Source organism: Ochotona princeps, chromosome 29, assembly GCF_030435755.1.
Source record: "Ochotona princeps isolate mOchPri1 chromosome 29, mOchPri1.hap1, whole genome shotgun sequence".
Lineage (NCBI taxonomy): Eukaryota > Metazoa > Chordata > Mammalia > Lagomorpha > Ochotonidae > Ochotona > Ochotona princeps.
The window spans coordinates 791,751-819,289 of record NC_080860.1 but is presented as its reverse complement, the minus strand read 5'-3'; the positions used below and the strand labels follow the sequence as shown (position 1 = coordinate 819,289).

The window sequence follows — 27,539 nt, the reverse complement described above, 5'->3', positions numbered from 1 at the left end:
TATTCCTAAACAAACTTCATATGCATTTTTAACACTGAAATGTTTTTAAAAATTGAAATGTTCAATAATTCCCCATTTCAAGGCACTGACACAGGTGTCACTCCAGGCCCAGGCCACCTCAGCTCCCAGTCTGTGTAGCACTTCCCCCGACACCAGGCTGCATGCTTCCTCCTCAGAGCTCTGCCATGGGAGCCTGGAGCCGGGAGCCTGGAGCAGGGAGCCGGGAGCTGGGAGCCAGGAACCAGGAGCCGGAAGCCGGGAGCCTGGAGCCTGGAGCCGGGAGCCAGAAACCAGGAGTCGGAAGCTGGGAGCCGGGAGCCTGGAGCCGGGAGCCTGGAGCCGGAAGCCGGGAGCCGGGAGCCTGGAGCCGGGAACCAGGAGCCGGGAGCCTGGAGCCGGGAGCCTGGAGCCGGGAGCCTGGAGCCGGGAGCCTGGAGCCGGGAGCCTGGAGCCGGGAGCCAGGCGGCGCGGCCCAGCAGGCAGGAGGCCTCCAGGAAACAGCAGGATGTGAGCTGTGCTGCACTGTACACTACGTCTCCAGGGATAAGCGGCTCTTGGACTACGGTTGCTAGGACAACGTGGCTGCTAGGATAATCCCAAGGATCACAAGCAAAACAATCACACAAATAATCATGAACATCATTTTCTGCAAGATAAAGAAAAACAGTAATTTTTCAATATATCAAAAACTACAATCAACAATGCCATTTCCCAACAAAGTCCTTCCAACAGTATGGGCAGTTTATAAGACAAGTCCTTCAACCAAAAAGGATCTGGAGGTCACGGACGTGGGCAGGGAGACTCCCGGGAGCAGCACAAAGCTCTGGGCTGGGGGCTAGACTGCTTCAGGCCTCTGACCTGAGACTCAAGGCCACAGGCACTCCTGGAGGGAAGGAGCGAGAGGCTGCCCTGCGTGTGACACCTTCCTCCCACCAGGAGGCGCTCAGGTCAGCTGCTCCTGGAGTCTGACTTCACTACTGCTCCATTTTCTTTCCCCTCTGGAAGGACGCAGGACGGCACGTGGCCACGGGTGTTGTACCCGAATGAACAGGAGCCTGCTGCGGGCAGCTGGTCCCCCCGGGGGAGACGGGGAGGAGGATGAGGACAAAGGCACAGCAGCCTGGGGTTCTGGTAAAGCAGACTCTTCGTTCCAAATTCCCAAGTTCACAGCCACAGGGACGGCTCAAGAACCCTCGCTGTGCCCGGACAGCCCGACAGGAGGCTGAGCAGCCGGACACTCTGCTGGCCCAGTGAGGCACACGCCGCCCTGCACAGGAACGCTGAGGACGGGCACCACCAGGGAGGGCCAGTCCGGCCTGTGCCTTTGGCACACTCTTCCAGGAAAGCCCCGTCCTCCCGTGTCTCACAGTGAATGCTGCACTGCTTCCCAGGGGACACCTTCCCCTGGTTCCTCCCACTGGGTCTTGGCAAGCACCGCTCCGACTTGGCAGGCTGGTCCGGGAACCCCATGGACTCCGAGCCTCGAAGCAGCCTTGCACGGTCCAGGGCGGGCCCTGCAGCGCGTGGCTGACACTGTACTCAGGAGCCTGCGTGCGGGCACCCACTCATCTCAGAGTGGCTGTGGAACTGGGTGCCCTTCCTGTACCCTCAATGGCCTATGTCTAACACCTACTCCCACCCCAGCTCCAGGCGCCAGCTCCCCGCAATCGCGTGGGCTTCTCGGTGGAGAGCATGCCTGCGAGGCAACCTGGGCTTGAGCCTCACGCTCTGGCTCCCCCTGCCCAGGGGCAGCCTGCCCAGCCTCCACTTGGACCTGCCTGTTTTGCGCAGGAGCAGACAGCATCAGGGGGAAGCCCCCAGCCAGGCCAAGGGCATAGGCAAGTCCACTCCCAGGGGTCAGGCCAGGAGCAAGCTTTCCAATTCAACTCTGCAATTGTTCCCTTTAGTGTAACCTCCTGGAAACGACCATGTGTGATGGCCAATTGCTGGGAAAGCAGGGAGGGCACACACTCTGAGAGGCACTGGCACACATAAACGCCAGCCTGGCAGCGGGGAGACACCACATGGCCAGTTCCTCAGCAGAGCTGAATGGAAGGCGTCAGGAGAGGCGTAGAAGCATCCCGCCAGGGCTCTCCTCCAGGAGTGGACGGGGCAGCCCCCCAGCCCAGCAGGACTCTCCTCCAGGAGTGGACGGGGCAGCCCCCCAGCCCAGCAGGACTCTCCTCCAGGAGTGGACGGGGCAGCCCCCCAGCCCAGCAGGATTCTCCTCCAGGAGTGGACGAGGCAGCCCCCCAGCCCAGCAGGTTCCTGGCATGTTGTGGCTGGCAGCAATGTCAACAGCTTCTCACCCACCAATGGTGTGCTAAGCCTGACAGGAACTCTCAGACAGACAGCCTGCAGTGGCACAGTGGCTTAAGCTGCCAGCTGCGTCACCAGCAGCCCTCACCGGGATTCCAGGCTCCTGGCTTTGGTCTGACCCAGCCCTGGCTGCTGCAGTCACTTGAGGAGTGAACCAACAGATGGAAGATTGATTGGTCTATCTAATTATCTCTCCTTCCCCTCTCCATTAAATAGATAAATTTTAAAGAGTTAAAAAGATTGAACAGCAATAGTAAAAGGGTACCATATAAATTATTTATTTGCTATGATATCTCATATTTTAAAGAGTTATTTATTTTTTTTGGAAAGTCAGATACACAGAGAGGAGGAGAGACAGACAGGAAGAGCTTCCATCCATTGGTTCATTCCCCAAGTGGCCGCAATGGCCAGAGCTGAGCTGATCTGAAGCCAGGAGCCAGGATCCTCCTCTGGGTCTCCCACATGGTTGCAGGGTCCCAAGGCTTTGGGTCATCCTCGACTGCTTTCCCAGGCCACAAGCAGGGAGCTGCATGGGAAGTGGAGTCGCTGGGACAAGAACAGACACCCACATGGGATCCTGGCACATGCAAGTTGAGGACTTTAACCACTAGGCTACTGGGCTGGGCCCATAATATCTTATTTTAATAAGAACCCACAAAAGGAGGGAAAGACAGAGAGCTCTTCCATCCACTGCCTCACTCCCCAGATGGCCACAGTGGCTGGGGCTGGGCCAGGCCACAGCCAGGAGCCGGGAGCCCTACAAAGTCCTCTACCCAGCGGGGGATCCAAGCACTGGGCCATCTTGTGCTGCTTTCCCAGGGGCATCGCCAAGAAGCTGGGTCCAGAGTGGAGCAGCCAGGACTGGATGGCACTCACACGGGATGCTGGCATTGCAAGTGGCAGCTTCATGAGCTGGGCCACAACACTGGCTCCTACTGACAGTTTTCAAAAAAACAGATGTTGCCACACACACAAAAAAATTAGACAAAAAGATTTTGATGAGAGTCAATGTTTTTTAGGCTTAACTTCCGCAGTCAGGTGGCTCTGAAGTCTAGGAAGGGCTGTTGTGTGGGAGAAATGAGACGGAAGGCAGCAGAGCTGTCAATGGGGCAGGCACGGAAACTCACAAACTAAACCAGGGGCCAGTGTGGTAGGCAGCGGGCTAAGACTCGACCTGCGGCACCAGCATCTACATGAGGGCCCATCTGTGTCCAGTTTGTGCTCCACTTCCCATCCAGCTCCCTGCTAAAGGCCTGGGAAAGCAGAGAGCATGGCCCAAAGCCTAGGGCCCCTGCACCCAGCTCCCACCGGCAAGTCTTGCCTCCCGGCCTCGGCCATTTCAGCCCGTGACCCAGCGGATGGGAGAGGGCTCTGTGTGTTTGTGTGTGTCTCCCTCATTCTCTGCAACTCTTTCAAATAAATAAATACGTTTTTAAATATTTTAAAAATTAAATAAAAACTGTGTAAGGAACAACTCTGGTTTAAAGACGAATAAATGGCCACATGGTCTGTGTTAACCCTCAGTAAAGTAGCGACTTAGAGCTCAGGCCCCACATGCCAGTGGACGGACTGCGAGACGGGGGCCGCTCCAGCAGCAGGCCCCGCATGCCAGTGGACGGACTGCGAGGCGGGGGCCGCTCCAGCAGCAGGCCCCGCATGCCAGTGGACGGACTGCGAGGCGGGGGCCGCTCCAGCAGCAGGCCCCGCATGCCAGTGGACGGACTGCGAGGCGGGGGCCGCTCCAGCAGCAGGCCCCGCATGCCAGTGGACGGACTGCGAGGCGGGGGCCGCTCCAGCAGCAGGTCCCACATGGGCACAGTGCCCACACACTGCAGCCAGGCAAGCACAGCCAGCGGGGAACAAGCAAATTAGTTGATTAGTTACTTACTGCCAGGCTGGCAGAGAGACATGCTCAAGGACGTCATCAGCACCATCATTTGCCAACTGATAAACCAATAATTAGAGCAATTACAGCAACCAGAACCACGGACACAGCCACAATTATCCACTTTTTCTGTCAAAGAAAAGCAAGCTGATTACATTACGGTTAGTGTCATTTGTCACACTGCAGACACGGTTCATTTCAAACTCATGTCAGACTTACTTGAACCTGAGTTACAGTTGGTCTTCTTCATCTTGTCTGGTAATCTACTTCCCCCTCAGCACGCGGGGCCGCATGCGTGAGACCCCTGCCAAGCCAGGGCTTGCGTGGGACACAAGCCTGCTCCACGCACTGAGAGCGGTCACCCGTGGGGAAGTGCCCCCGCGCCACCTGGCCGAGCAGAGCACAGCAGTGAGCAGGCAAGCGTGGCACGCTGGCAACCCCCGTCCCCAGGCTGGCATCCTATAGCTCACACGGCCTAGGGTGCCGACCCCACCCAGCACCCGGCAGAGCCAGGCTCCCACCGCGTCTCTCCTCTGTGGGAACAGCGCCCGTGCAGCCAGCATGCCCCAGATGACGTGTTAGGTCACGGGGAGGAAGGGGAGTGCCACCATCACACTGTCCAGCCCTTGGCAGACACAGCCAGAACCTCCTTCTCCTCAAAGGCGGCACAGCAGATCCCGTGAGAAATCACAGCCGTTCCCAAGAGAACAAGTGCAGAGGAAACGTGCCCTGCAGGCTGATGTCACAGCCCCCCCAGTCCCTCGGCAGGCTGACGTCACAGCCCTCAGTCCCTCGGCAGGCTGACGTCACAGCCCCACACCGCCACAGCCCCTTCAGTCCCTCGGCAGGCTGACGTCACAGCCCTCAGTCCCTCGGCAGGCTGACGTCACAGCCCCCCAGTCCCTCGGCAGGCTGACGTCACAGCCCCCAGTCCCTCGGCAGGCTGACGTCACAGCCCCCAGTCCCTCGGCAGGCTGACGTCACAGCCCCACACCGCCACAGCCCCCTCAGTCCCTCGGCAGGCTGACGTCACAGCCCCCAGTCCCTCGGCAGGCTGACGTCACAGCCCCCAGTCCCTCGGCAGGCTGACGTCACAGCCCCACACCGCCACAGCCCCCTCAGTCCCTCTCTACCCAGCCACCCCTGACTTCCTTCTGAACCAGCTCTTGTCCCCACACGGAGCAGCAGGCCGTCGCCAAAGGCCCTGGAAGGTCTGCGGGAAGGAGCGGAGGGAACAAACCTCCAACCAGGCTAATGCCCTGGGTCCCTGTCCCTCCACACTACAGGACACAGCCCTGCGGCAGCAGGCCGAGGCAGCAGCCACGCACTGCTACTGGTCTCCAAGGGCCAGTTCTCGTCCAGCGGCCCTGCTTCTGACCACGCCCCGTCCCGTGCACCTGCTCAGCCCAGCACCTGGCCCCGGCTGTCCCGGTGGAGACTGTGCCTGCGGCCTCCTGGCTTTGTCCGACCACGGCCACTGCAGCCATGCCGAGAGTGAGTCCCCAATGCAAGACAAAATGAGTCGTAAAAGAGAAAGGGGGCAGAGGCAACGATGAGACTTAACCATGCAGATTCACTGTCAAGGTCAGGCCTGAGTAGTAAGAGCAGTCACACAGGGCATGGGACCCTCGGACAGGAAGGGTGAGGGGCGAGCCAGAGGGAGCCCCTTCCCGAGGACCTGCCACGGCTCCTCAACCTCACATGACTCTCCGTCCTCCAACCAAAGAACCATCGCGTCACCTGAGGAAGGAATACATGGTCACGCGTGGCAGAGGCCCAGCCCCGCGTGTAACCCCCTCCACGTAAAGGCCGGCCACAGAACTCCAGTGCAGCTCACCACCCGGCCAGCAGAGGGAGCCGCACTCGCCTTGCCTGTGAAGGGGTCTGCCTAGAACAGCCAGAAAACAAATGAACATGGACTAAGGGGTTTTTGGTTTCCTGGAAGACTCCGGGCAGGCTCCTGTTACCGCGAGGTGGGAGGCTTTAGCTAGGAGGCATTCACACAGTGATGAGCTTCTGGGGCCGACAGGCCGCGTGGGACCCACAGATCTGAGATCAAAGGAAAAGCCACCTTGACCCAGACTCACCCTCCGGGCTTTGCTCTGGTATTTAATGGCTTTTTTGGTTTCCTCTTTGGCGTGCTCCACGTAGTCCGCAGCGCTCACGACATTTCTCTCTATGTTGTTGGTCATCTCACCCTGAGGAGAAGGCCCCGTGCTGAGCAGACGCTCTCAAAGGACATCGCGCACCCCAGACAAACATGACGTCAGCAGTAAGGCACAGGAAGGGTGACACATGGTGAAGGGGCTCCAGCAGGAGCAGCGAGGGCAGGTGCGGCCGCCACACTGAGCGCCGCTCTCACCGCCCGCCGGGCACGGCCTGCCACCACGAACACACACAGGACACCTTGCCACCGTCACTGAGCAGGCACGAGGCTGAGCTAGCGGAAAACAGCGTCAGCTGAGGCAGATGAGGTGGAATGTTGGGGGACAGACATGTACCTGGCTGTGTGCGGCAGCAGGGGCACCTGCAGCAGAAAGAACGCTGTGAGGGCCAGGTGGCTCACTCACTCACACCAAGTGACCGGGCACACACGTGCACCCGCGGGGCACACATGGCACGTCGCAGCACCACACGGCACCAAGCAGCACCACGTGGCACCAGGGCAGACGCTCACAGAGCTGGGCCTGCCATGCCTTCCTAAGGAGATCTATGAGAGGGTGACGAAGGCCAAGGTCAGCGCAAACCCTCTGACTCTGACCGGCCCTGGCCACCTGGACACGCGCTGCGGAGACGCTGGGGGAACAGCCGCGCTCCCACCTGTTCCTGGGCTCACAAAGAGCACATTCACAGAGGCTAAGAGCGCCCTCCCTGCGCCCGGGCACACGCGATGGTCCAGCCCATGTCAGCCCAACTCCCGTCGCAGGCCAGGGAAGCTGGGGCACAGAGCCCGGTATGTGGAGTACTAAGACGGCGGCCCGGCGGGGGTGCAGCGGCCAGGGCAGCCCTGAGCCACACCGCGAGGAGCCTCCTGGTGGCGGCTGAGGGTCCCTGCATCTCCTGCAGGGCAAGTGAGGACACGCCCGGCACCCCCAGAGCGCTGGCGGTAGTTCCACAGATCTGTGTGGGGTTTCCCACGCGGCCTGTCGGCCCCAAGAATACCATGTAATCAGGTACTTGACTTGGGACAAGGGACGGGTCCCCTCAGGGTTTCCTCACAGTTGGTCTGTGACAGATTCTCCTTGTAGAAAACTTGAAAATACAGCCATTTAGTGAACAAAACTGAAATTCCCACAGTGCCCCTGTTGCTACAGTGCTTGACATTGTCCCTGCTGATCCTGTGTTAGATATTAAAGTGCTTCTTCTGTGTGTGTGCTAGCGGTTATGCGGGGACACACGTCTGGGTAAAATTATAAGACTGCTCATCTCATCTCTTCCCGCAGTGTTCCGTAAGTACTCCCTGACACAGGCTGACCTACACCCACACCCACTGGGCCTGGAGTCCTGACACAGGCTGACCTACACCCACACCCACTGGACCCTGACACAGGCTGACCTACACCCACACCCACTGGGCCTGGAGTCCTGACACAGGCTGACCTACACCCACACCCACTGGGCCTGGAGTCCTGACACAGGCTCACCTACACCCACACCCACTGGGCCTGGAGTCCTGACACAGGCTCACCTACACCCACACCCACTGGGCCCTGACACAGGCTGACCTACACCCACACCCACTGGGCCCTGACACAGGCTGACCTACACCCACACCCACTGGGCCTGGAGTCCTGACACAGGCTGACCTACTCCCACACCCACTGGGCCTGGAGTCCTGACACAGGCTCACCTACACCCACACCCACTGGGCCCTGACACAGGCTGACCTACACCCACACCCACTGGGCCCTGACACAGGCTCACCTACACCCACACCCACTGGGCCTGGAGTCCTGACACAGGCTCACCTACACCCACACCCACTGGGCCTGGAGTCCTGACACAGGCTCACCTACACCCACACCCACTGGGCCTGGAGTCCTGACACAGGCTCACCTACACCCACACCCACTGGGCCTGGAGTCCTGACACAGGCTCACCTACACCCACACCCACTGGGCCTGGAGTCCTGACACAGGCTCACCTACACCCACACCCACTGGGCCTGGAGTCCTGACACAGGCTCACCTACACCCACACCCACTGGGCCTGGAGTCCTGACACAGGCTGACCTACACCCACACCCACTGGGCCTGGAGTCCTGACACAGGCTCACCTACACCCACACCCACTGGGCCTGGAGTCCTGACACAGGCTGACCTACACCCACACCCACTGGGCCCTGACACAGGCTGACCTACACCCACACCCACTGGGCCTGGAGTCCTGACACAGGTTCACCTACACCCACACCCACTGGGCCTGAAGTCCTGACACAGGCTCACCTACACCCACACTCACTAGTCACAGCTCAGGGTGCTCCCAGCACTCCTGTTACACACAACACTGCAATTCACTTTCAAAGTACAGGATTTTGTCAAAACCACCCAGCGCCAGGCAGGGGTCAGAGGGCAGCTCCCACAGCCCCGGGCCTCTAGAGGCCGTGGCGTGTCCTCACCTGCGTCTCCACGAACATGGCCATGTCCATGAACATCTCGTGCAGCTCCCGGATGCTGGTCTCCAGCTTCCTGATGTCGTTGTGGCGTGACTCAATCTCGTTGAGAGCTTGCCTGGTAATCTGGGAATCTGAGATTATCTTTGAGAAACAGGAGAGCGCCTGTGAGCCCGGCTGGCGGACGCCGCAGCGCAGCAAGGGCAGCAAGGAGCCCGCGGCTGCGTGCACACTCACATCGGAGATGAAGACGGAAGGCTTCCCGCTCTCCAGCATCTCCTCCAGCTCCTCATCAGTGGTCGTCCGTCCAGCTGAAGAGGGACAGGCAGAGGATGCACTCGGGGGCCCTGTGGTGAGACCCCAAGCCTCCCAGCCCAGCCAGCGTCCTGCTACGCAGACCAGGGGCAGCAGGGGGACTCAGGTCACAGGCCCTGCCGGCCACGCAGGAGGCCTGGCCCAAGCTCCAGGTCCCCAGCCCTGCCCCTGGCCGCTGAGGGCATCTGAGGAGTGAGACAGAAGCACCTTCTCTCTGCTGCTCTGCCTCAGTCTCAGATAAACAACGAAAAAGAATGTCCTCCAATCAGAACGCAGCTACAGAGAAGGACTCGCTCAACTGTGAGCAAGCAAGTAAAATCAGAGCCCTTAACACTTCCAGCTGGATTTCTGTTTCCGTCCAACATATCCTCTTGGGCAGGTGTGACGCCAAGAAGCAGGCAGCCTTCCAGCTGGGATGGCACCTCCTACTTCGGGGTTCAGTGAGGGAAATCAGCAGCTTGAGTCCTGGCTTCCAGGGAAGGGCAGTGGGCCGAAGGGGGCCCTCTCCCCACCCGGGGGCCGCGCAGACCTGCCTGTCCCAGCCCGGGACTCTGCGAGGGTGGGAACAACAGCCAAGTGTGGCTCACCCAAGCAGCAGAACCTGGGGGGAGCTGCGAGCAGACGGGCTGTCGGGGAGGGTCGGGCACTCACTGATCTCCAGCTGCCGCTGTATGCGCCCCTTGCTTCGCTCCCGAAACACAGTCTGGGCTTCGTTGTACTCGGTCATGACCTCCACGAACTTGCGAGACAGCACCGAGTGCTACAACAGAAAAGGACGCCATCCGTCCATCTCGGGCAGCTCGCCCGTCGGAAGGGACAGGCAGATGCTGCTTTGGGGGACACTACGTAACAGCCCCTCAACGGGAAATAACTGCGGCCTGCAATAGAGCCGGTACAGAACCAGGCCTGCACTACCTTTCCTGCTTCCAGCAACTACTGCAGTTTGCTCTTCACACCTGTTCACAGAGAAAACCATGAAGAAAGATCCGTGGGCCACAGCTCGGATTTTATTAACCAAGATAGGGAACCTGGCGGCTGGGCAGGCTGTCCACAGAGCTACACGCGTGGCAATGGGCTGCAGGCCGGGCAGGCTGTCCACAGAGGTATGGTTACAAGGCTGGAGGCCAGGCAGGCTGTCCACAGAGCTCCACGCGTGACCTGGCAATGGGCTGGAGACTGGGCAGGCTGTCCACAGAGCTCCACGCATGACCTGGCAATGGGCTGGAAGCTGGGCAGGCTGTCCACAGAGCGTGCTTTCAGGATCACTCTGGTAAGTTAAGTCGAGCACTCTAGAATCCTCTTTGCTGCTCTATAAATTGTTCAGATGACCTTCCCACCAACACAAAACTGGGGGAGTGTTCTCTGATCTCCAGACGAGACCTGACAGATGGAACAGCCCGCCTCCTTCTCCACACACAGAGACTTCACACACTAATACACTACGCAGAAATGATACGGACAACCACGTCAGCAAGCATGAAATTACAGCAAGTGCAAGCAAAGCAGGTGTAGCGCAGCATGGGCTGCAGGCCGGGCAGGCTGTCCAGAGGCATGAGCGGGGCTGCATGAGCGGGGCTGCACGCACACCTGGGCTCTTCGTATGCGCAGATCCACAGACGTCCGGTTCCCGCTCTCATCCTGGTCAAGGCTCTGTCCAATGGCTAGACACACAGCAAAGAGTTAACCTCTCAATTTAAAAACCAATGTTTTCAAGACAAATCTCAAATTCTCTTTAAGATTTTTTTTTATGTGAAAGGCAGGTTTACAGAGAGAATGAGGGACAGGAAGATCTTCTGTCCGCTGGCTCACTCCCCAGGTGGCCACAATAGCCAGAGCTGAGCCGATCTGAAACAGGAGCCTGGAGATTCTTCCGGCTCTCCCACGGATAACCCAGGGCTTTGGGCCGTCCTCCACTGCTTTCCCAGGCCACAAGCAGGGAGCTGGGTGGGAAGTAGAGCAGCTCGGACATGAACCGGCGCCCATAATGGATCCCAGGGGATGCAAGGTGAGGATTTAGTTACTAGGCTATCGCGTCAGACCCGAAATTGCTTTTCTTTTTATCTTGGAAGCATACTTCATCATAAAAATCAACATTAACAACTAGGTGACCTTTAAAAATTCTAATAAGACCACCGGGGCCCAGTGTGATGGCTCAATAGCTAAATCCTCACCTTACAAGTGCCAGGATTCCTTCTGGGTGCTGGTTCATATCCTGGATGCTCCATTTCAAATCCAGCTCCCTAAGTATGGCCTGAGAAAGCACTCAGTTTAGTCCAAATCCCTGGGACCCTGCACCTGCATGGGAAAACCAGAAAAAGCTCCTGGCTCCTGGCTTCAGATCGGCTCAGCTCCAGCCATTGCGGCCACTTGGAGAGTGAACCAGTGGATGGAAGATCTCTCTCTCTCAGTCTCTCCTTCTCTCTGTAAATCTGACTTTCCAATAAAAATAAATAAATCTTTTAAATAAATATAAAAAGATCATCCATCCCAAGAAAAGTGTTTCCCTGCTCCTGACGCTGTGTGGACAGACGCACGTCCTCGGGGGAATGGGAACTAACCCACACACTTCACCAGCAAACAAGGCACCATCGGGGAGACGGGCAAGACAAGCTGGGCCAGGGACAGAACGAAGCTCGAAGCTCGGTTTCTACAAACAAGCTTTATCTTACAGCTTTGCAGGACACAGATCACTCACACACTAAAATAAAATTAAGCACTTTAAAAGCAATCCTTAAAATTAAAAAGAAAAATGAAGCAAGCAAATGTAACAGTAGTTTTGGCTAACAGCACAATCACATTAAAAATGACTCTAAAGCAACCCAGTGACAAAGAGAACACTTCAACGGTTCCAAGCAGCCCCACACGTGACAGGTGCTGGCAGTTATCCGTGTCTGTGCATGTTGGTGGGATGAAGTAAATGAATCAGTCGAAAGCTGGGGTTTCAGGCATGGCTTGAAGATAGGGCTGCAATGCATCCCAGCTAAACAAAGCTCCTGTATTAGTTCTCAAACTTGCAGTACCACACTGCAACGGGGGTTAACTCTATCTTTTGGGAAAAAGAGAAAAAAGCTCTTAGCTCTATCCACTGAAAAGAGGCAAAAACAGAGCCCAGCACGGCATCCTGCTCCCAGCATGCCACTCCTGAAGGAAGGCGCAGGACTCCTTGGCACTGGGTGGTCCCAAGCCGAGGGCAGAAAACGCAGCAACAGTGCGGATGACTCTCCTGCCCCACGGAGCAGGGCCACATCAGGAGTCGGCTAGGCACGAAGGCTGAGCGTGGCACAGGAGACACCCGGGTCAGATGGTGCCCAGCAAGACACCAGTCATCAGCCCACGAGGGCGCGCAGGAGTGCAGCCCTGGGCCCACCTCCCCCACGGGCTCCCCACGTCACAGAACCAAGCACTTCCTAAACAAATATTCCTGGACAACTAGGGTAGGAATGTGGCCCAGCAGCTAGTCTTTGGGTTCAATTCCCAGTTCTGGCTCTTGATTTCCTCTTCCTATTAGCACAGACACTAGGAGGCAGTGGTGAGGCAGCAGACCTGGGTCCCACCATCCTCCTGAGACACACACAGTTCCAGGAGCTTCAGCCTGGCCCAACCCGGGCCACTGTACCCATTAGGGCAACGAACTGTGCAAGAAAGCTCACTGTCTCTCCAATGCTGCCTTTCAGATCAATCAATCTTTTAAAACTTTTTTCAACAGTAAATATAGAGGCAGTATAACAAGTTAGCCCACATGTCAAACGTCACAGTACAACAAATTAGCCCACATGCCATGACGTCACAGTACAACAAGCTAGCCACATGTCACGACATCACAGTACAAGTTAGCCACATGCCATGACGTCACAGTATAACAAGTTAGCCACATGTCATGACGTCACAGTACAAGTTAGCCACATGCCATGACGTCACAGTATAACAAGTTAGCCACATGCCATGACGTCACAGTATAACAAGTTAGCCACATGTCATGGCGTCACAGTATAACAAGTTAGCCACATGTCATGGCATCACAGTACAAGTTAGCCACATGTCATGATGTCACAGTATGACAAGTTAGCCACATGTCACATCACAGTATGACAAGTTAGCCACATGCCATGACGTCACAGTATAACAAGTTAGCCACATGCCATGACGTCACAGTACAAGTTAGCCACATGTCATGACGTCACAGTATAACAAGTTAGCCACATGTCATGGCATCACAGTACAAGTTAGCCACATGTCATGATGTCACAGTATGACAAGTTAGCCACATGTCACATCACAGTATGACAAGTTAGCCACATGTCATGACGTCACAGTATAACAAATTAAAGCAAACACTTAATCTTACCAGATGTAAATCAGGACCTTTGAACATGCACAAGTAATTTTTGAAGAAAATGTAAGATTAAACTGCAAGGAAGATACAATGACAAACATCCCATCATCAGTAAGCTTTACACTTACACTTTAACTTGGCCCGAACTTTATTAGCAGTTTTCTTGATTTCTCTGTTCAGATCTTCAAGCTCTTCTTTTACCTCTTTAAAAATGTAAAATAAGGCACCTCAGTTATAACATTCCAGAAGAACAATGTTCAATACGTTTCAACACAGTGGCAATCTTAGCATGTCTTCTTCGGGGCCAGCATGTGGTGACTCCAGCACTGCACACGGGGCTGGTTTGTGTCTTAGCCGCACTACTTCTGACCCAGCTCTCTGCTAATAAGGGCCTAGGAAAAGCAGAGCACGCCCCAGACGTCTGGGTCTCTGACCCCAAGGAGACCTAGCTGAAAGCTCCCGGCCCTGCGCTAGCCATCACAGCCACCTGGAAGAGAACCAGTGGGCAGAAGATCTTCTCTCCCTCCCTCTCTACAAACTTCCAAAAAATAAACCTTTTAAAAAGAATCATTCATATATTTTTATAAATTTTGGAACAAACATTTTTAAAAACCCTAAGCTAATACCAGGACCCTCAAGAGCAGGGGTGGGCTCAGGGAGACTTCAAGGGACCCACCTTGTCCAGCCAGAGGCACACTGAGCCACAAACAGTGACTTAGCCTAACCTCCAGGTAATGCCTGCGTCCAGCCAGAGGCGACCTGGGCCGCGGACAGTGCCTGACTTAATCTAACCACCAAGTGATGCCCACGTCCAGCCAGAGGCGACCTGGGCCACGGACAGTGCCTGACTTAGCCTAACCTCCAGGTGATCCCCGCGTCCAGCCAGAGGCGACCTGTAGGTGTGTGGGGGTGTGTGGGTGTTTGTGTGTTTGTGTGTGGGGGGGTGTGGGTGTTTGTGTGTGTGGGTGTGTGTATGTGTGTAGGTGTGTGGGTGTGTGTGTGTAGGTGTAGTTGGTCTTCTTTCTCTGATGCTTTACCTTTCAAGTATGAAAACACACACACAAAGGTGTCATGTGGCACTGCTGAGTGACCGCACACTCAGGCTACAGCTGTGAATGCACACATGTGGGGCTGACCACCAGCACCTGGTCAGGAGCTGCGGTGACAGGTCCAGTTGAAGGAAACTCCCAAACATTCAGCCGACTGCAGCTTCCCACTGACTCCAAAACCTTCAGACTAGAACTCCGCAGAGCCCGCTTAGTTACCCCAGTCCTGGGGCTGGCATGTACATTCCCAAGTGTGCAAAGGCACAGGGCTGCTGAGTGGTATGGGGAGGTTCAGGGTGGTGCAGGGCGTCAGAGCACTTAGACTGCTCCAGCCACTCAGACAGAGTGGCCGGGCAGGTGGCGCCCGGGCCTCGGCACAGGGCAGCAGCGTGGCGCGGAGGGCTGGCTCTGGGATCCAGCCTACTTAATGCACGCTGAGCAATCAAGGCTCATGAGACTTCAACGACCTCATCATTCTACACCTCAACAGCCTCAGCTCCAAAGCCCAGTGAGGGCCATCTCGGAGAAGAAAGGCACGCCCCTGGCTGGAGGGCTTGGAGGGACAGGAGCCCACGGCTGCCACGGGGGTCAGGGCGCCTTCAGGAGCGGAGGGCTGGGAGGGGCAGCAGTCCCCGCCATCCAAGCACTGCGAGGAGCAGGAAGGGCACGACCTAGGTCAGAGCTAAGCAATGGGACATGTCCTCCGCTTCGGCTCACACTCAGCCATAACACACCCAGACAACCCTCTTACTAGAGCCCCACAGGGAATGTTTGAAACATCTGTGGCTCATCAAGTAATCAAACAATAGTTGTCTCTACTATTAAGTGGCATCAAAAATGCTTTGGAGGTAAATTACTTCAAAAGAAAACACACCAGCATATATTCAAATGCTACTACTGCCTCAGAATTACACAAAATGACCCAGATCTAGACATCCCATAAAATGTTCTGTGGGTAAACAGACATGAGACAAACTAGGTCAGACCACGTTAAGTGTCTACCTTCCTGCTCTAAGGGTGTCCCAGCAGGACTAGCCCCGCTCTGAAACATGAAGCCCAGCACCCACACTGCCCCTTCTCAAGGGCACTGGCAGGCGTTCCCACCGCAGCACCCTTGCTGACATCCAGGAAATCCTGTCCATCGGCCTCGCTGTACAGAGGTGACTTCACATACCATGTCGCAAGCAATCTCCCAGTGACCATTCCCCAAACTTGACGTGGCCTTTCCGGTGTAACTGTGGCCTGAAGGTACACACAGCCACCCCCAGGCATCTCCTGGGCATCTTGATTCAGGAATACTCATAGCTCTCGACTATGGGAACTGCAGGGAGCGTCAAAGACCATGGCAATGCCAGCCTCCACACAGCTAGAGTCCAACCAGCCCGGCTCCCCACAGGCTCCCAGGCAATGCAGCAGACAGCAAGGGGCAAGCCAGCGCTGCAGATGGCGAGAGAGGACAGGGAGGGACCACGGTGACAGTGCAGGCCACGGAGAGCCCGCTCGCCAGCAGCCACGTACTTCCTTCCGGGTTTGGAGCTGACAGGACGACGCTGTGGTCCTTCTTCACAGCTTCAACGTCCTGCGCTATTTTCGCGATGCTGTTTCTAATCTCTTCAACCTAGCAGAGACACAGTGAGATGTTGAGGCGACTGCAACGACGTCCCCACCTTCGCCGCCTCAGAGAAGAGGGACACACAGTGACAAACACTTGCAGCAGAAAGCAGCACAAGCCTCTCCTGTGCCCACACCACAACCATCTCGAGTAGGACTCCAGGGAGCGGGAGCGTACAGCAGCTGTCCTCCGACGACGGTGACACCGAACGCCGCTGTGCAGCTCAGCGGCTGGGAAGGGCCGCAGGGCCCGAGCAACATGACAGAGCCACCGCAGCACGCTCCCGTAGCACCGACACTGTGCAAAGTGGAACTCAGCTGGCCTCACAGGACGCGCCTGAGTGGCACGCACGTGTGAGGAGGGTTTTCAGCTCGTGTGGCTGGTCCCTAAGTCGATACGGTCTACACTATTCACTGTGTCCCAAGTTACTCGGATGAGTGAGATGACCTTCATAGGCCCTGTGGCTGACTTACTCACTGCCCTACACATTCAGGGCCCAGTCCCTGGCGCCCTGTGGCCGGCTCTGTTGTGGCCCAGACATGTTCAGGTCCTTGGCGCCCAGGACTCAGCCCACGCCCGGGCCTGGGGCCACCGACTGTCAGTTTCTGTGGCCAAAGGGCCTTGACTGAGGCGGCGAGGCACTGGGTCTTGAGCTGGAAGACTACCCAGGAGGGCCTGCACGGCTCGAGAGAACCACAGCATCCTCACTGGGAGGCAAGCGGTCCACGGCAGAAGAGACGTGCCCGTGGGGACAGCTCACAGGATGCCCTGGAGGATGGAGGGCCACGGTGAGGCAGAAGACAGCTTCCGGGAGCTGCAAATGGGGAGCCGACACCCTGGGCAGCCTTGACTCTGCTCTGCATGCACACATGCAGCCTACTCAACCACGACAGCAGATGCGCAGGGCCTCTGCTCGCCGGCTCTGTGTCACCTGTTACAGCAGCAAAGGAGACTAAGACACGTATAAATGTGAACACACCTGTTACTGAAAAATAAAGAATTTCTAGGGCTAAGTGCTGTGTTGCAAAGCTGTCACCTGCAATGCAGACTCCCCAAATGGGTGCTGATTTGAGTCCCAGCTGCCGGCTGAGCCACTTAATGTAGCGTAAAATGACCTCCATGGGCCCAGTGTGGCAGCCTAGCAGCTAAAGTCCTCGCCTCACACACATCAGGTTCCCATATGGGCGCCAGTTCGTGTCCCAGTAGCCCTACTTCCCATCCAGCTCCCTGCTTGTAACCTGGAAAAGCAGTTGAGGACGGCCCAAAGCCTTGGGACCCTGCACCCAAATGGGAGACCTGGAAGAGCTGGCTTCGGATCGGCGCAGCTCTGGCCGCTGCAGCCACCTGGGGAGTGAATCAGCGGACGGAAGATCTTCCTCTCTGTCTCTCCTCTTCCTTGTATATCTGACTTTGTAATGAATAAATAAACAAATAATCTTTTTTAAAGAACGACCTCCATGCTTGGGCTCTGCCACCCACGAGGGAGACCCAGATGGAGCCACTGGTTCCAGGGTCTCCCGTGGCTCAGCCCCAGCCACTGCAGCCACCCGGGGAGTGACCAGCAGACCAGCAGATGGCTCTGTCTCTCTTGTCTCGTAACTCTGCCTTACAAATGATAATAATAAAAACATGTGTTTCTAGCAGTGTTTTCCAAAAACAGATGGGGTGACAGGAGCATGGTTTGTATTTTTTGTGCATCTCATTTCTAACGTAAAGATTCTCACACGAGGGGCCTACAGGAGTTCCAACAGCAGCTACGCATCTCCCCTCAGCGTCTGGGTGTGACACTCTCCCCTTCCAATTCTAGTTTCCCACTGATGTACCCCAAGGGGGCAGCCGGGAGGGGCTCGGGCTTCCCACCGACCACGCCCCAGCCAGCACACAGCAGAGCTCTGTCTGTCTTTCTGCCTTCCAAACAGAAAAGGCGTTCAAGGTTAGCTTCCATTGGTGCACAGCGCCATCTGCTCTCGTGTCTTAGTGTCCTGCCTCTGAGCCCTCATCTAGGGACGGCCCCCAAGCCCCGGGCCAGATCAGGCTCCAGGAGGCACCTGTTCTCCACTCGAGCATTTCAACGGCACCAGCAAATCCTAAAGAGCTCACAGAATCCAAGTGGTGCTGCGAACTAGATTTATCTCAATATCATTTCAAATACGGCAAATGCATGATTACATTAACATAACTCCATTTATATACAAAACCAAAACTGGGTTTTAGTAAACGCCCTTACCTGATGGAAGAAATCATCCATAAAATGGTCCCTTTCAACCACAATTGTGTCTCCATCATCATTTTTCCTACACTAAACGGAAAAAAAATTTAATGTAAAAGTTGTTTAAAATTTCCATAGCAACCAAAAAAAATCAATAACAACAAAGGCAGTCAGTAGCTGAAAGATCTCAGCTCACTCGAGCGCTCAGCTCTCAACACGCCGGCAGTCCCCAAGCAGTGCCAGCTGGCGTGGAGGGCCTCACCCTCACCTCACCCTCACCTCACCCTCACCTCACCTCACCCTCACCCTCACCTTCACCTCACCCTCACCCTCACCTCACCCTCACCTCACCCTCACCTTCACCTCACCCTCACCTCACCTTCACCTTCACCTCACCCTCACCTCACCCTCACCTCACCCTCACCTCACCCTCACCTTCACCTCACCCTCACCTCACCCTCACCTTCACCCTCACCTCACCCTCACCTCACCCTCACCTCACCCTCACCCCACCCTCACCTTCACCTCACCCTCACCCTCACCTCACCCTCACCTCACCCTCACCTCACCTCACCCTCACCCTCACCTCACCCTCACCTCACCCTCACCCTCACCTCACCCTCACCTCACCCTCACCTCACCTCACCCTCACCTCACCCTCACCTCACCCTCACCTCACCCTCACCTTCACCCTCACCTCACCCTCACCTCACCCTCACCTCACCCTCACCTCACCCTCACCCTCACCTCACCCTCACCTCACCCTCACCTCACCCTCACCTCACCCTCACCCTCACCTCACCCTCACCTCACCCTCACCCTCACCTCACCCTCACCTCACCCTCACCTCACCCTCACCTTCACCTCACCCTCACCTCACCCTCACCTCACCCTCACCTCACCCTCACCTCACCCTCACCCTCACCTCACCCTCACCCTCACCCTCACCCTCACCCTCACCGTCACCTCACCCTCACCTCACCTCACCCTCACCTCACCCTCACCCTCACCTCACCCTCACCTCACCCTCACCTCACCCTCACCTCACCCTCACCTTCACCCTCACCTCACCCTCACCTCACCCTCACCTCACCCTCACCCTCACCTCACCCTCACCTCACCCTCACCTTCACCCTCACCTCACCCTCACCTCACCCTCACCTCACCCTCACCCTCACCCTCACCCTCACCTCACCCTCACCTCACCCTCACCTCACCCTCACCTCACCCTCACCTCACCCTCACCCTCACCCTCACCCTCACCTCACCCTCACCTCACCCTCACCTCACCCTCACCCTCACCCTCACCCTCACCCTCACCCTCACCCTCACCTCACCCTCACCTCACCCTCACCCTCACCTCACCTCACCCTCACCTCACCCTCACCCTCACCTCACCCTCACCTCACCCTCACCTTCACCCTCACCTCACCCTCACCCTCACCTCACCCTCACCTCACCCTCACCTCACCTCACCCTCACCTCACCCTCACCTCACCCTCACCCTCACCTCACCCTCACCCTCACCTTCACCTCACCCTCACCTCACCCTCACCTCACCCTCACCCTCACCTCACCCTCACCCTCACCTCACCCTCACCTCACCCTCACCCTCACCTCACCCTCACCCTCACCTCACCCTCACCCTCACCTCACCCTCACCTCACCCTCACCTCACCCTCACCCTCACCTCACCCTCACCTCACCCTCACCCTCACCTCACCCTCACCCTCACCCTCACCCTCACCTCACCCTCACCTCACCCTCACCCTCACCTCACCTCACCCTCACCTCACCCTCACCCTCACCTTCACCCTCACCCTCACCCTCACCCTCACCCTCACCCTCACCTCACCCTCACCCCACCCTCACCCTCACCCTCACCTTCACCTCACCCTCACCTCACCCTCACCTCACCCTCACCTCACCCTCACCCTCACCTCACCCTCACCCTCACCTCACCCTCACCCTCACCTCACCCTCACCTTCACCCTCACCCGAGGCCGCCTGCCACCTCACTCACCACCAGCCAGGCCTTCAGCGAGTACATGCAGACACACCCTTACACAGTGTGGAGAACTTTGACATACTCACGGCCTCAGGTTTCATGACTCCCCACCCAGGGTCCCGCTTAATAATCAAAATACTCTAAGATACACTGCAGTCCAGTGTAACAATTGCAAAGATGGCAGCAAAGGCCAGAAGCATGTCAGGTCAAAGGACACAGACGGAGGGGACTTCCCAGAGACCTGGAGAAAGCGCCTGCCTTTGGAGCTGCTTGGGGAGCGAACCAACGGATGGAGCACTGCCTCACGCTCCCTGGTTTGAACCAACGGATGGAGCACTCGCTCACTCTCCCTGGTTTGAACCAACGGATGGAGCACTCGCTCACTCTCCCTGGTTTGAACCAACGGATGGAGCACTCGCTCACTCTCCCTGGTTTGAACCAACGGATGGAGCACTCGCTCACTCTCCCTGGTTTGAACCAACGGATGGAGCACTCATTCACTCTCCCTGGTTTGAACCAACGGATGGAGCACTCATTCACGCTCCCTGGTTTGAACCAACGGATGGAGCACTCGCTCACTCTCCCTGGTTTGAACCAACAGATGGAGCACTGCCTCACGCTCCCTGGTTTGAACCAACGGATGGAGCACTGGCTCACTCTCCCTGGTTTCCTCTCTTCTCTCTTGTTCAAACAAATGATTTTTTTAAATTACAAAGTCAGATATACAGAGAGGAGGGGAGACAGAGAGGAAGATCCTCCATCCAATGATTCACTCCCCAAGGGAGCGCAAAGGCCGATGCTGTGCCAATCCAAAGCCAGGAGCCTGGAGCTTCTTCTGGGTCCTTCACACGGGTGCAGGGTCCCAAGGCTTTGGGCCGTCCTCGACTGCTTTCCCAGGCCACAAGCAGGGAGCTGGAAGGGAAGTGGAGCTGCCGGGATTAGAATTGGCACCCATATGGGATCCCGGGGCGTTCAAGGCGAGGACTTTAGCCACTAGGCCACGCCACTGGGAACCAAACAAATGATTTTTAAAAGAGAAAAAGCAAGAAAAGAAGAATGAAAGAGAAACAGAGAAAGAAAACAAACAAGTAAGCAGAGGAGGCAATCAGACGGCCAGGCAGCTTTAGACACACACGAACCTTTATTAACACCACCTCACCAGTGAGACCCCAAGGCCAGAATCACTTTGGGCACAGCTGGGAGAAGGCAGCCCTGCAGGGCAACCACCAGGCGCCCTGCTCTGAATCTCCTCAGCAGGTGTCTCCCCAGGCAGGTGTCTCCCCACTGCCCAGGAGCAAGGCTGCGCCTGCATTAAACCACAGGGGAGATGGTCTTCAACGCCACTGGCCCTGAGGGGGTGGTCACTCCCGCCGGCCCTGAGGGGGTGGTCACTCCCACTGGACACGCTCCCTTTGGATAACCACAGCCACAGGCATGCAGCCCAGAAACCCAATCCCCCTGATCTGGAGCAGGTGCCACATACCACCCTTGGTCAGATTGCTTATCAGCACTGGCACTTTGCACACTGCAGACGTGGAGGGAGCCACAGCACGGGCACATATTCCCTGCTCTGACTTCCACCCAGAGCTCTCAAAACCATTAGTGAACACAAAGCGCCCCAGCTGCCGGCGCCTCTGGCTGGGTGCCTGAGCTGTGCGTTCCTCCCGTCAGAGGGAGGCCATGCTCACTCTTTCATGATGACAAAGCACAACCCAGCCCCAAAGCCACCTTTCCGACAGCCTGTCAGCGTGAACTGCCAAACTGCCGTGGGGAACGGTGACTGAAGCCCTGGAACTCGCTCCCACGTGACAGGCTTGCTTTCCAGTGTCAGAGGTGGGATAAACGCTCAAGTAGCAACTTTCCATTGCTACTCATTTTGCTTCTCTAAAAAGAATTACAGTAAAAATACAATTCTCCTTGAGCGAGCCCTAGGCCACCTGTGACACAGTATGCTGTGTCCCAGCTACCCTGCCAGCAGTGCAGACCCTGGCAGTGGGCAATGTCCCAGCTACCTGCGCCAGCTGCCCCTGTGGGATACCAGGCAGAGTTCAGTTTTCTGCACTCAACCTGGACCAGCACCAGCCCTTGTGCCCACCTGAGAAGCGAACCAGCAGACACAGGATTTCTCTGTCTTCCTCTCTCTGTCATTCTGTCATTTCAGTCTTCAGGACCTGGTGCGATAGCCTAGTGGTTATATTCTCGCTTTGCATGCACTGGGATCCCATGCAGACTCCAGTGCGTGCTCCACTGCTCCACTTCCCATCCAGCTCCCTGCCTGTGGCCTGGGAAAGCAGTGGAGGACGGCCCACAGCCTTGGGACCCCACACCTGTGTGGGAGACTCAGAAGAAGCTCCTGGCTCCTGACTTCAGATTGGCTCAACTCCGGCTGTTATGACCACTTGAGGAGTAAACCAGCAGATGGAAGAGCTTTCTCTCTGTTTTTCCTTCTCTCTGTAAATCCACCTTTCAATAAAAATAAACAAATAACTAAATAAATCCTCAAGGTAGACGGCACATAGGTAGTAGGCTAAGGTCCCACCTGGGGCACAGGCATCCCATATGGGCTCCAGTTCACGTCCTGGCTGCTCCATTTTCAGTCCAGCTCCCTGCTTGTGTCCTGGGAAAGCAGCCCAAGTCCTTGCACCCCTGCACCCACATGGGAGAACCAGAAGAAGCTCCTGGCTTCAGATCAGCCCGGCTCCATGGCAGCCATTTGGGGAGTGAACCAGCGGATGGAAGATATTTCTCTCTCTCTCCTCTCCATCTTTTTAACTTTTGCCTTTCAAATTAAAAAAAAAAAAAATTCTTCAAAAACAGTATTATACCCTTCACGACTTCTGTAATTTGACGTTTTTCCCTGAATGACAGGTTTAGAGATTTCTCCATGCTAGCACAGGTCAATCACACAACTCAGGCCGGCAGTGTGGTTACACAAGCCTGCCCAGTGCGCTCCGCGTCACCCAGTGCACGGAAGGCCCTGCTCCACAGCTCCTCCCGCACCTCCGGCTGCTCTCTGGGGCCCGCACAGCCAGGCAAGAGCTGCTGAGTCACTGGGCGTGAGCGCATCAGCCCCACTAAAAACACCACTGCTCCCCAAGGCAGCTGTGCTGCCTGAGGCACTCGGGGGAGGGCATGGTGCTGGGCCGCGCTGGGCCACTGGGCAGAGCGGCCCCTCCCACTGCCACGCTCAGCATCTGCCCTCACACCAGGGTCAGACCTGAGGTGGGGGCCAGGAGAGCTTGAAGAGAGGATGTTTGTGATGATAGAACTCCATGCGGGTCTCCCATGTGAATGACCAGGCACCCACCACGTCAGCTGTCGCCTGTTGCCACCCAGGGTGCCACGAGCGGGAGGCCTGGTCAGAAGCAGGGGAGACTGAACTCGGGTCAGGCACCCCAACCACTGCGCCAGTCACCCACCCCAGAAGGAGCCAGGAGAGCCACTTCCCCCTTCCCCGGCCGCAGAGATGAAGGGGCCATGGCAGCTGCCCAGCTCTCCTCTCGGAATCACACTGGCCAGCTCTGCGCTGGACATCTGGACATCCCCTGGCCCCGCCGCACCCCCCAGCTAGGCCTTGGCCACAGCCGTGCGCTCACCTGGCCCCTGCTCACCTACATCTCACTGCAAGCCGCCACATCGTGACTGGCACCCACGCCCCCATCCTGGCCCGCGGGCCCCCCGGGAGCCACGGCACCTTCACATGCTGACTGTCCACTGTTGGCCTTCCTGCCCCAGGAGCCACGAGCACAGGGCTCTTCTCACAACTTGAGTATCACGCCTAAGAAAGCGCCTGGCACAGAGCAAGCCATCAGTCAGGAGCTGGGCACGCATGGCTGACAACCAGGGCAGCCAGGGATACAGAGCACAGTGCTCCCAGACAGAAGGCACAGAGCCCACACACGGCACACAACCACACAGCACACATCCACAGGACACACACAGCACACATCCACAGGACACACACAGCACACATCCACATGGCACACAACCACACAGCACACATCCACAGGACACACACAGCACACATTCACACAGCACACAACCACACAGCACACATACACAGGACACACACAGCACACATCCACATGGTACATAAACACACAGCACATACGGCACACACCGCACACACAGGACATACATACATGACATGACATATAACACATGACACACAGTACACATGGCACACCTCACACATGCAGCATATACACGCGCACATGACACATACACACAGTGCATACACAGCACGTGTAGCAGAGACACACAGCACACATACACACGGTATACACGTGACACATACACACAGCGCTTACACACGGCCTGGATGCCCGCGGCAAGCAATGGACACGGCCAGCACAGAGCAGCCCCTGGCCAGCTTGCTCAGGCCTGCCGGCCCTCTGCCCCTTCCTCTTTCCACTCCAGCTCAACCGCTTTCCCACCTGACCACAGAAGAGCCTGGAACAAGACGGATGGCATCTGTCTTTCCCACTCATTACAAAAGCCACAGCACTTGGCAGCAGACTTCCACGACGTGGGGCCGTCACCTTGCTGTGCTGCTCCCACGCCTGCCACGCTGCGACGCACTCCCTCTGCCCACCCTCCCCCTCGGCCGCCACACCCCGGTCCCCGCTGTGGCTGAGCACCTTGCGCACTGCCAGCAGAGGAGCCAGCGCCCGGCCAGGTGTGCACGGCCGGCTCCCACGCCATGCCGAGTGCCCCTCTGCACGTGGAGCCACGAGTTCTGGGAAAGCCAAGTGAGCTCTGTGCCCGACCGGCTACCCTCACACGGCATCACTGCTTACAGGCGCCAGCATCAGACAAGGTGACAAGCAGCTCTTTTCTAAGCAGTGAGCAGGGTTACTTTTCTCGTCAGGAGGAAGCATGAAGAGCTGACATCTTCAGTCAGCGGACACTGTAGGTGAGGTATGCTATCAGTCAGCTTGCCCTATGAGGAAGCCCAGCCATTCAGAGCCATGGTGGTGTGAGCTGACAACAACCCCAAGAACTACTTGAAAATGACGGATTTTCTGGTGGGGGAGGGAGAAACACATTTAAATTTGTATCTGATACACTGGCAGGGCTTTTAAATATTGAAAGTTGCTCAATTGTTAAGTACGTCAAATTCAGTTTTGACTTCCAGTGCCAGGTCCAGGAGAGGGCAGCAACTGCTGGTGACCAGGCTCTGCCCCACTCCATAACGGGGGTCGGTGCCAGGGGGTTAGACATGGCACCAGCCCCACCTCCCGGGCTCCACACCGCCCCACTCTGTCCAGGGGGTTAGACATGGCACCAGCCCACCTCAGGCTCAGGACACGCCAAGAGGTGTGACAGGAACTGAGCTGAGTCAAAGGCCTCCAGGAAGCGGTCCTCACCGTCCCTGGCCCCCCAGGACCCGCCCATCCCCAGCGCACCACCATAGCTCAAGGACCTGGCCGGCTGTATCACGCCCTGCTGAGGGTGGGCTCCACGGGACCTGGAAGTGGTCACTGCCGGCCTGCTCACTTCCTGCTGCCCCAGCCGGGAAAGCACACACCGAGGCCTGTGCATGTATTCCGCTGGCAGCGTTCCCGGACAGTCCCCTGTGTGGACAGGCTGACACCATCCTCAGACTGCAAGAAGGGTGCCCGAACCCGAGCCCCCCCAGGCCACTGGCCACCCCGCCTCTCCCTGACGCTGGACACTGACACACACACACACACACACACACACACACGGTGCGCACCTGTGTCCCCCAGACCACTGGCCACCCCGCCTCTCCCTGACGCTGGACACTGACATACACACACACACACACACACACACACACGGTGCGCACCTGTGTCCCCCAGACCACTGGCCACCCCGCCTCTCCCTGACGCTGGACACTGACACACACACACACACACACACACGGTGCGCACCTGTGTCCCCCAGACCACTGGCCACCCCGCCTCTCCCTGACGCTGGACACTGACACACACACACACACACACACACACACACACACACACGGTGCGCACCTGTGTCCCCCCAGGCCACTGGCCACCCCGCCTCTCCCTGACGCTGGACACTGGCACACACACGGTGTCCCCCCTGCTCCGCCCTGGGAGGTGGTCAACCCCCTGTCCAGTGGACGCCTCACTGCACCTGTGCGCTCTACAAGCACCCTAGCCAGCCCCCGTCGCCCCGCCAAGCCCGCCGGCCTCTCCGCCAGCTGGGTGTGCCGGGACAAACACGCACAGCTCTGGGGTGCAGGGCAGCGGCGTGGGCCCGCCGGGCGCCCACGTCCCGCGTGGACAGGGGACACCCCGAGCGCTGGCCCTCTCCGGTGCGTCCCAGGCGTGGACAGTGCGCGCCTGCGGGGCCGAGGCCGCCGGCCCGTTCCGGGCACCCGGCCCGGTGTTGACACGGCCCGGCCGACCCCGGCGCCCGGACGCCCCGTCCAGAGCCGCCCACGGCACGACGCCCCGAGCCCCGCCTCAGCCCCGGCCAGAACCGCTATCCGCCGCTCACCGCCGTCAGGTCAGGCAGCCGGTCCCGCATCCCCGCCTCCGGCCGGGCCGCGGGCTCCCCGCTCGCCGCCTCCCCGCTCGCCGCCTCCCCGCGTCAGCTCGCCCGGCCCGGCTGGCAGCCCGCCGTCCTCCCCCGGGGCCGCGCTGCCACGGCAACGGCGGCCGGCGCTCTGCGCATGCCCGGCCCGCGCCCGCTCCCAGCCACCCACGCGGCCCGCCTTCCCGCGGGAATCCTGAGCGCCGAGGCGGGGCCGCGAGGGGCGGGGCTCCGATGGGGCGGGGCCTCGGGGGCGGGGCTCCCATGGCCGGGGCCCGGGGGCGGGGCTCCAATGGGGCGGGACTCCCATGGTCGGGACCCGAGGAGCGGGGCCTCGGGGGGCGGGGCGCCATTAGTCGGGATGGGGCTCCAATGGGGCGGGGCCCTGTGAGCGGGGCCAGGCCCTAGTGGTTTTATTTTATTTATTTATTTTTCTAATTTTACTCCTTTTTATTATTATATTCTATGATACAGTTCCATAGATCATGGGATTTCCCTTATCCCCTCCCCCATCCCCTCCCCCCTCACTGAGTTCCCCTATATCATAACTATAGTATAGTTCTTCACACACAATCATATGTCCATCATTGTGGGCACGGACAATGGCAGAGTCCAGCATCCTATTGTCAAGATATAGTAAATAGTTTCGCTGGGAGTCCATCTTTGGAAGTAGAG

The 27,539-nt window shown here is 57.6% G+C and overlaps 1 protein-coding gene across 2 annotated transcripts; it reads right to left on the bottom strand.

Moving 5' to 3' along the window:
- Window positions 1-475: 475 nt before the first annotated feature.
- Window positions 476-26,982, bottom strand: STX2 (syntaxin 2). 2 transcript variants are annotated; one of them, XM_058656606.1, is made up of 10 exons: window positions 26,829-26,982; window positions 18,350-18,421; window positions 16,029-16,128; window positions 13,593-13,667; window positions 10,719-10,792; window positions 9,783-9,891; window positions 9,054-9,127; window positions 8,823-8,960; window positions 6,292-6,402; window positions 476-646 (listed from the first exon to the last, which is right to left on the bottom strand). In XM_058656606.1, the coding sequence occupies exons 1-10, from the start codon at window positions 26,856-26,858 to the stop codon at window positions 569-571; spliced, it is 861 nt and encodes a 286-aa protein (XP_058512589.1). In that variant the 5' UTR covers window positions 26,859-26,982; the 3' UTR covers window positions 476-568. The 2 variants fall into 2 exon arrangements, with proteins under 2 accessions (XP_058512589.1, XP_058512588.1); XM_058656605.1 differs by lacking the exon at window positions 476-646 and adding an exon at window positions 4,204-4,333.
- Between the last annotated feature and the right edge of the window lie 557 nt (window positions 26,983-27,539).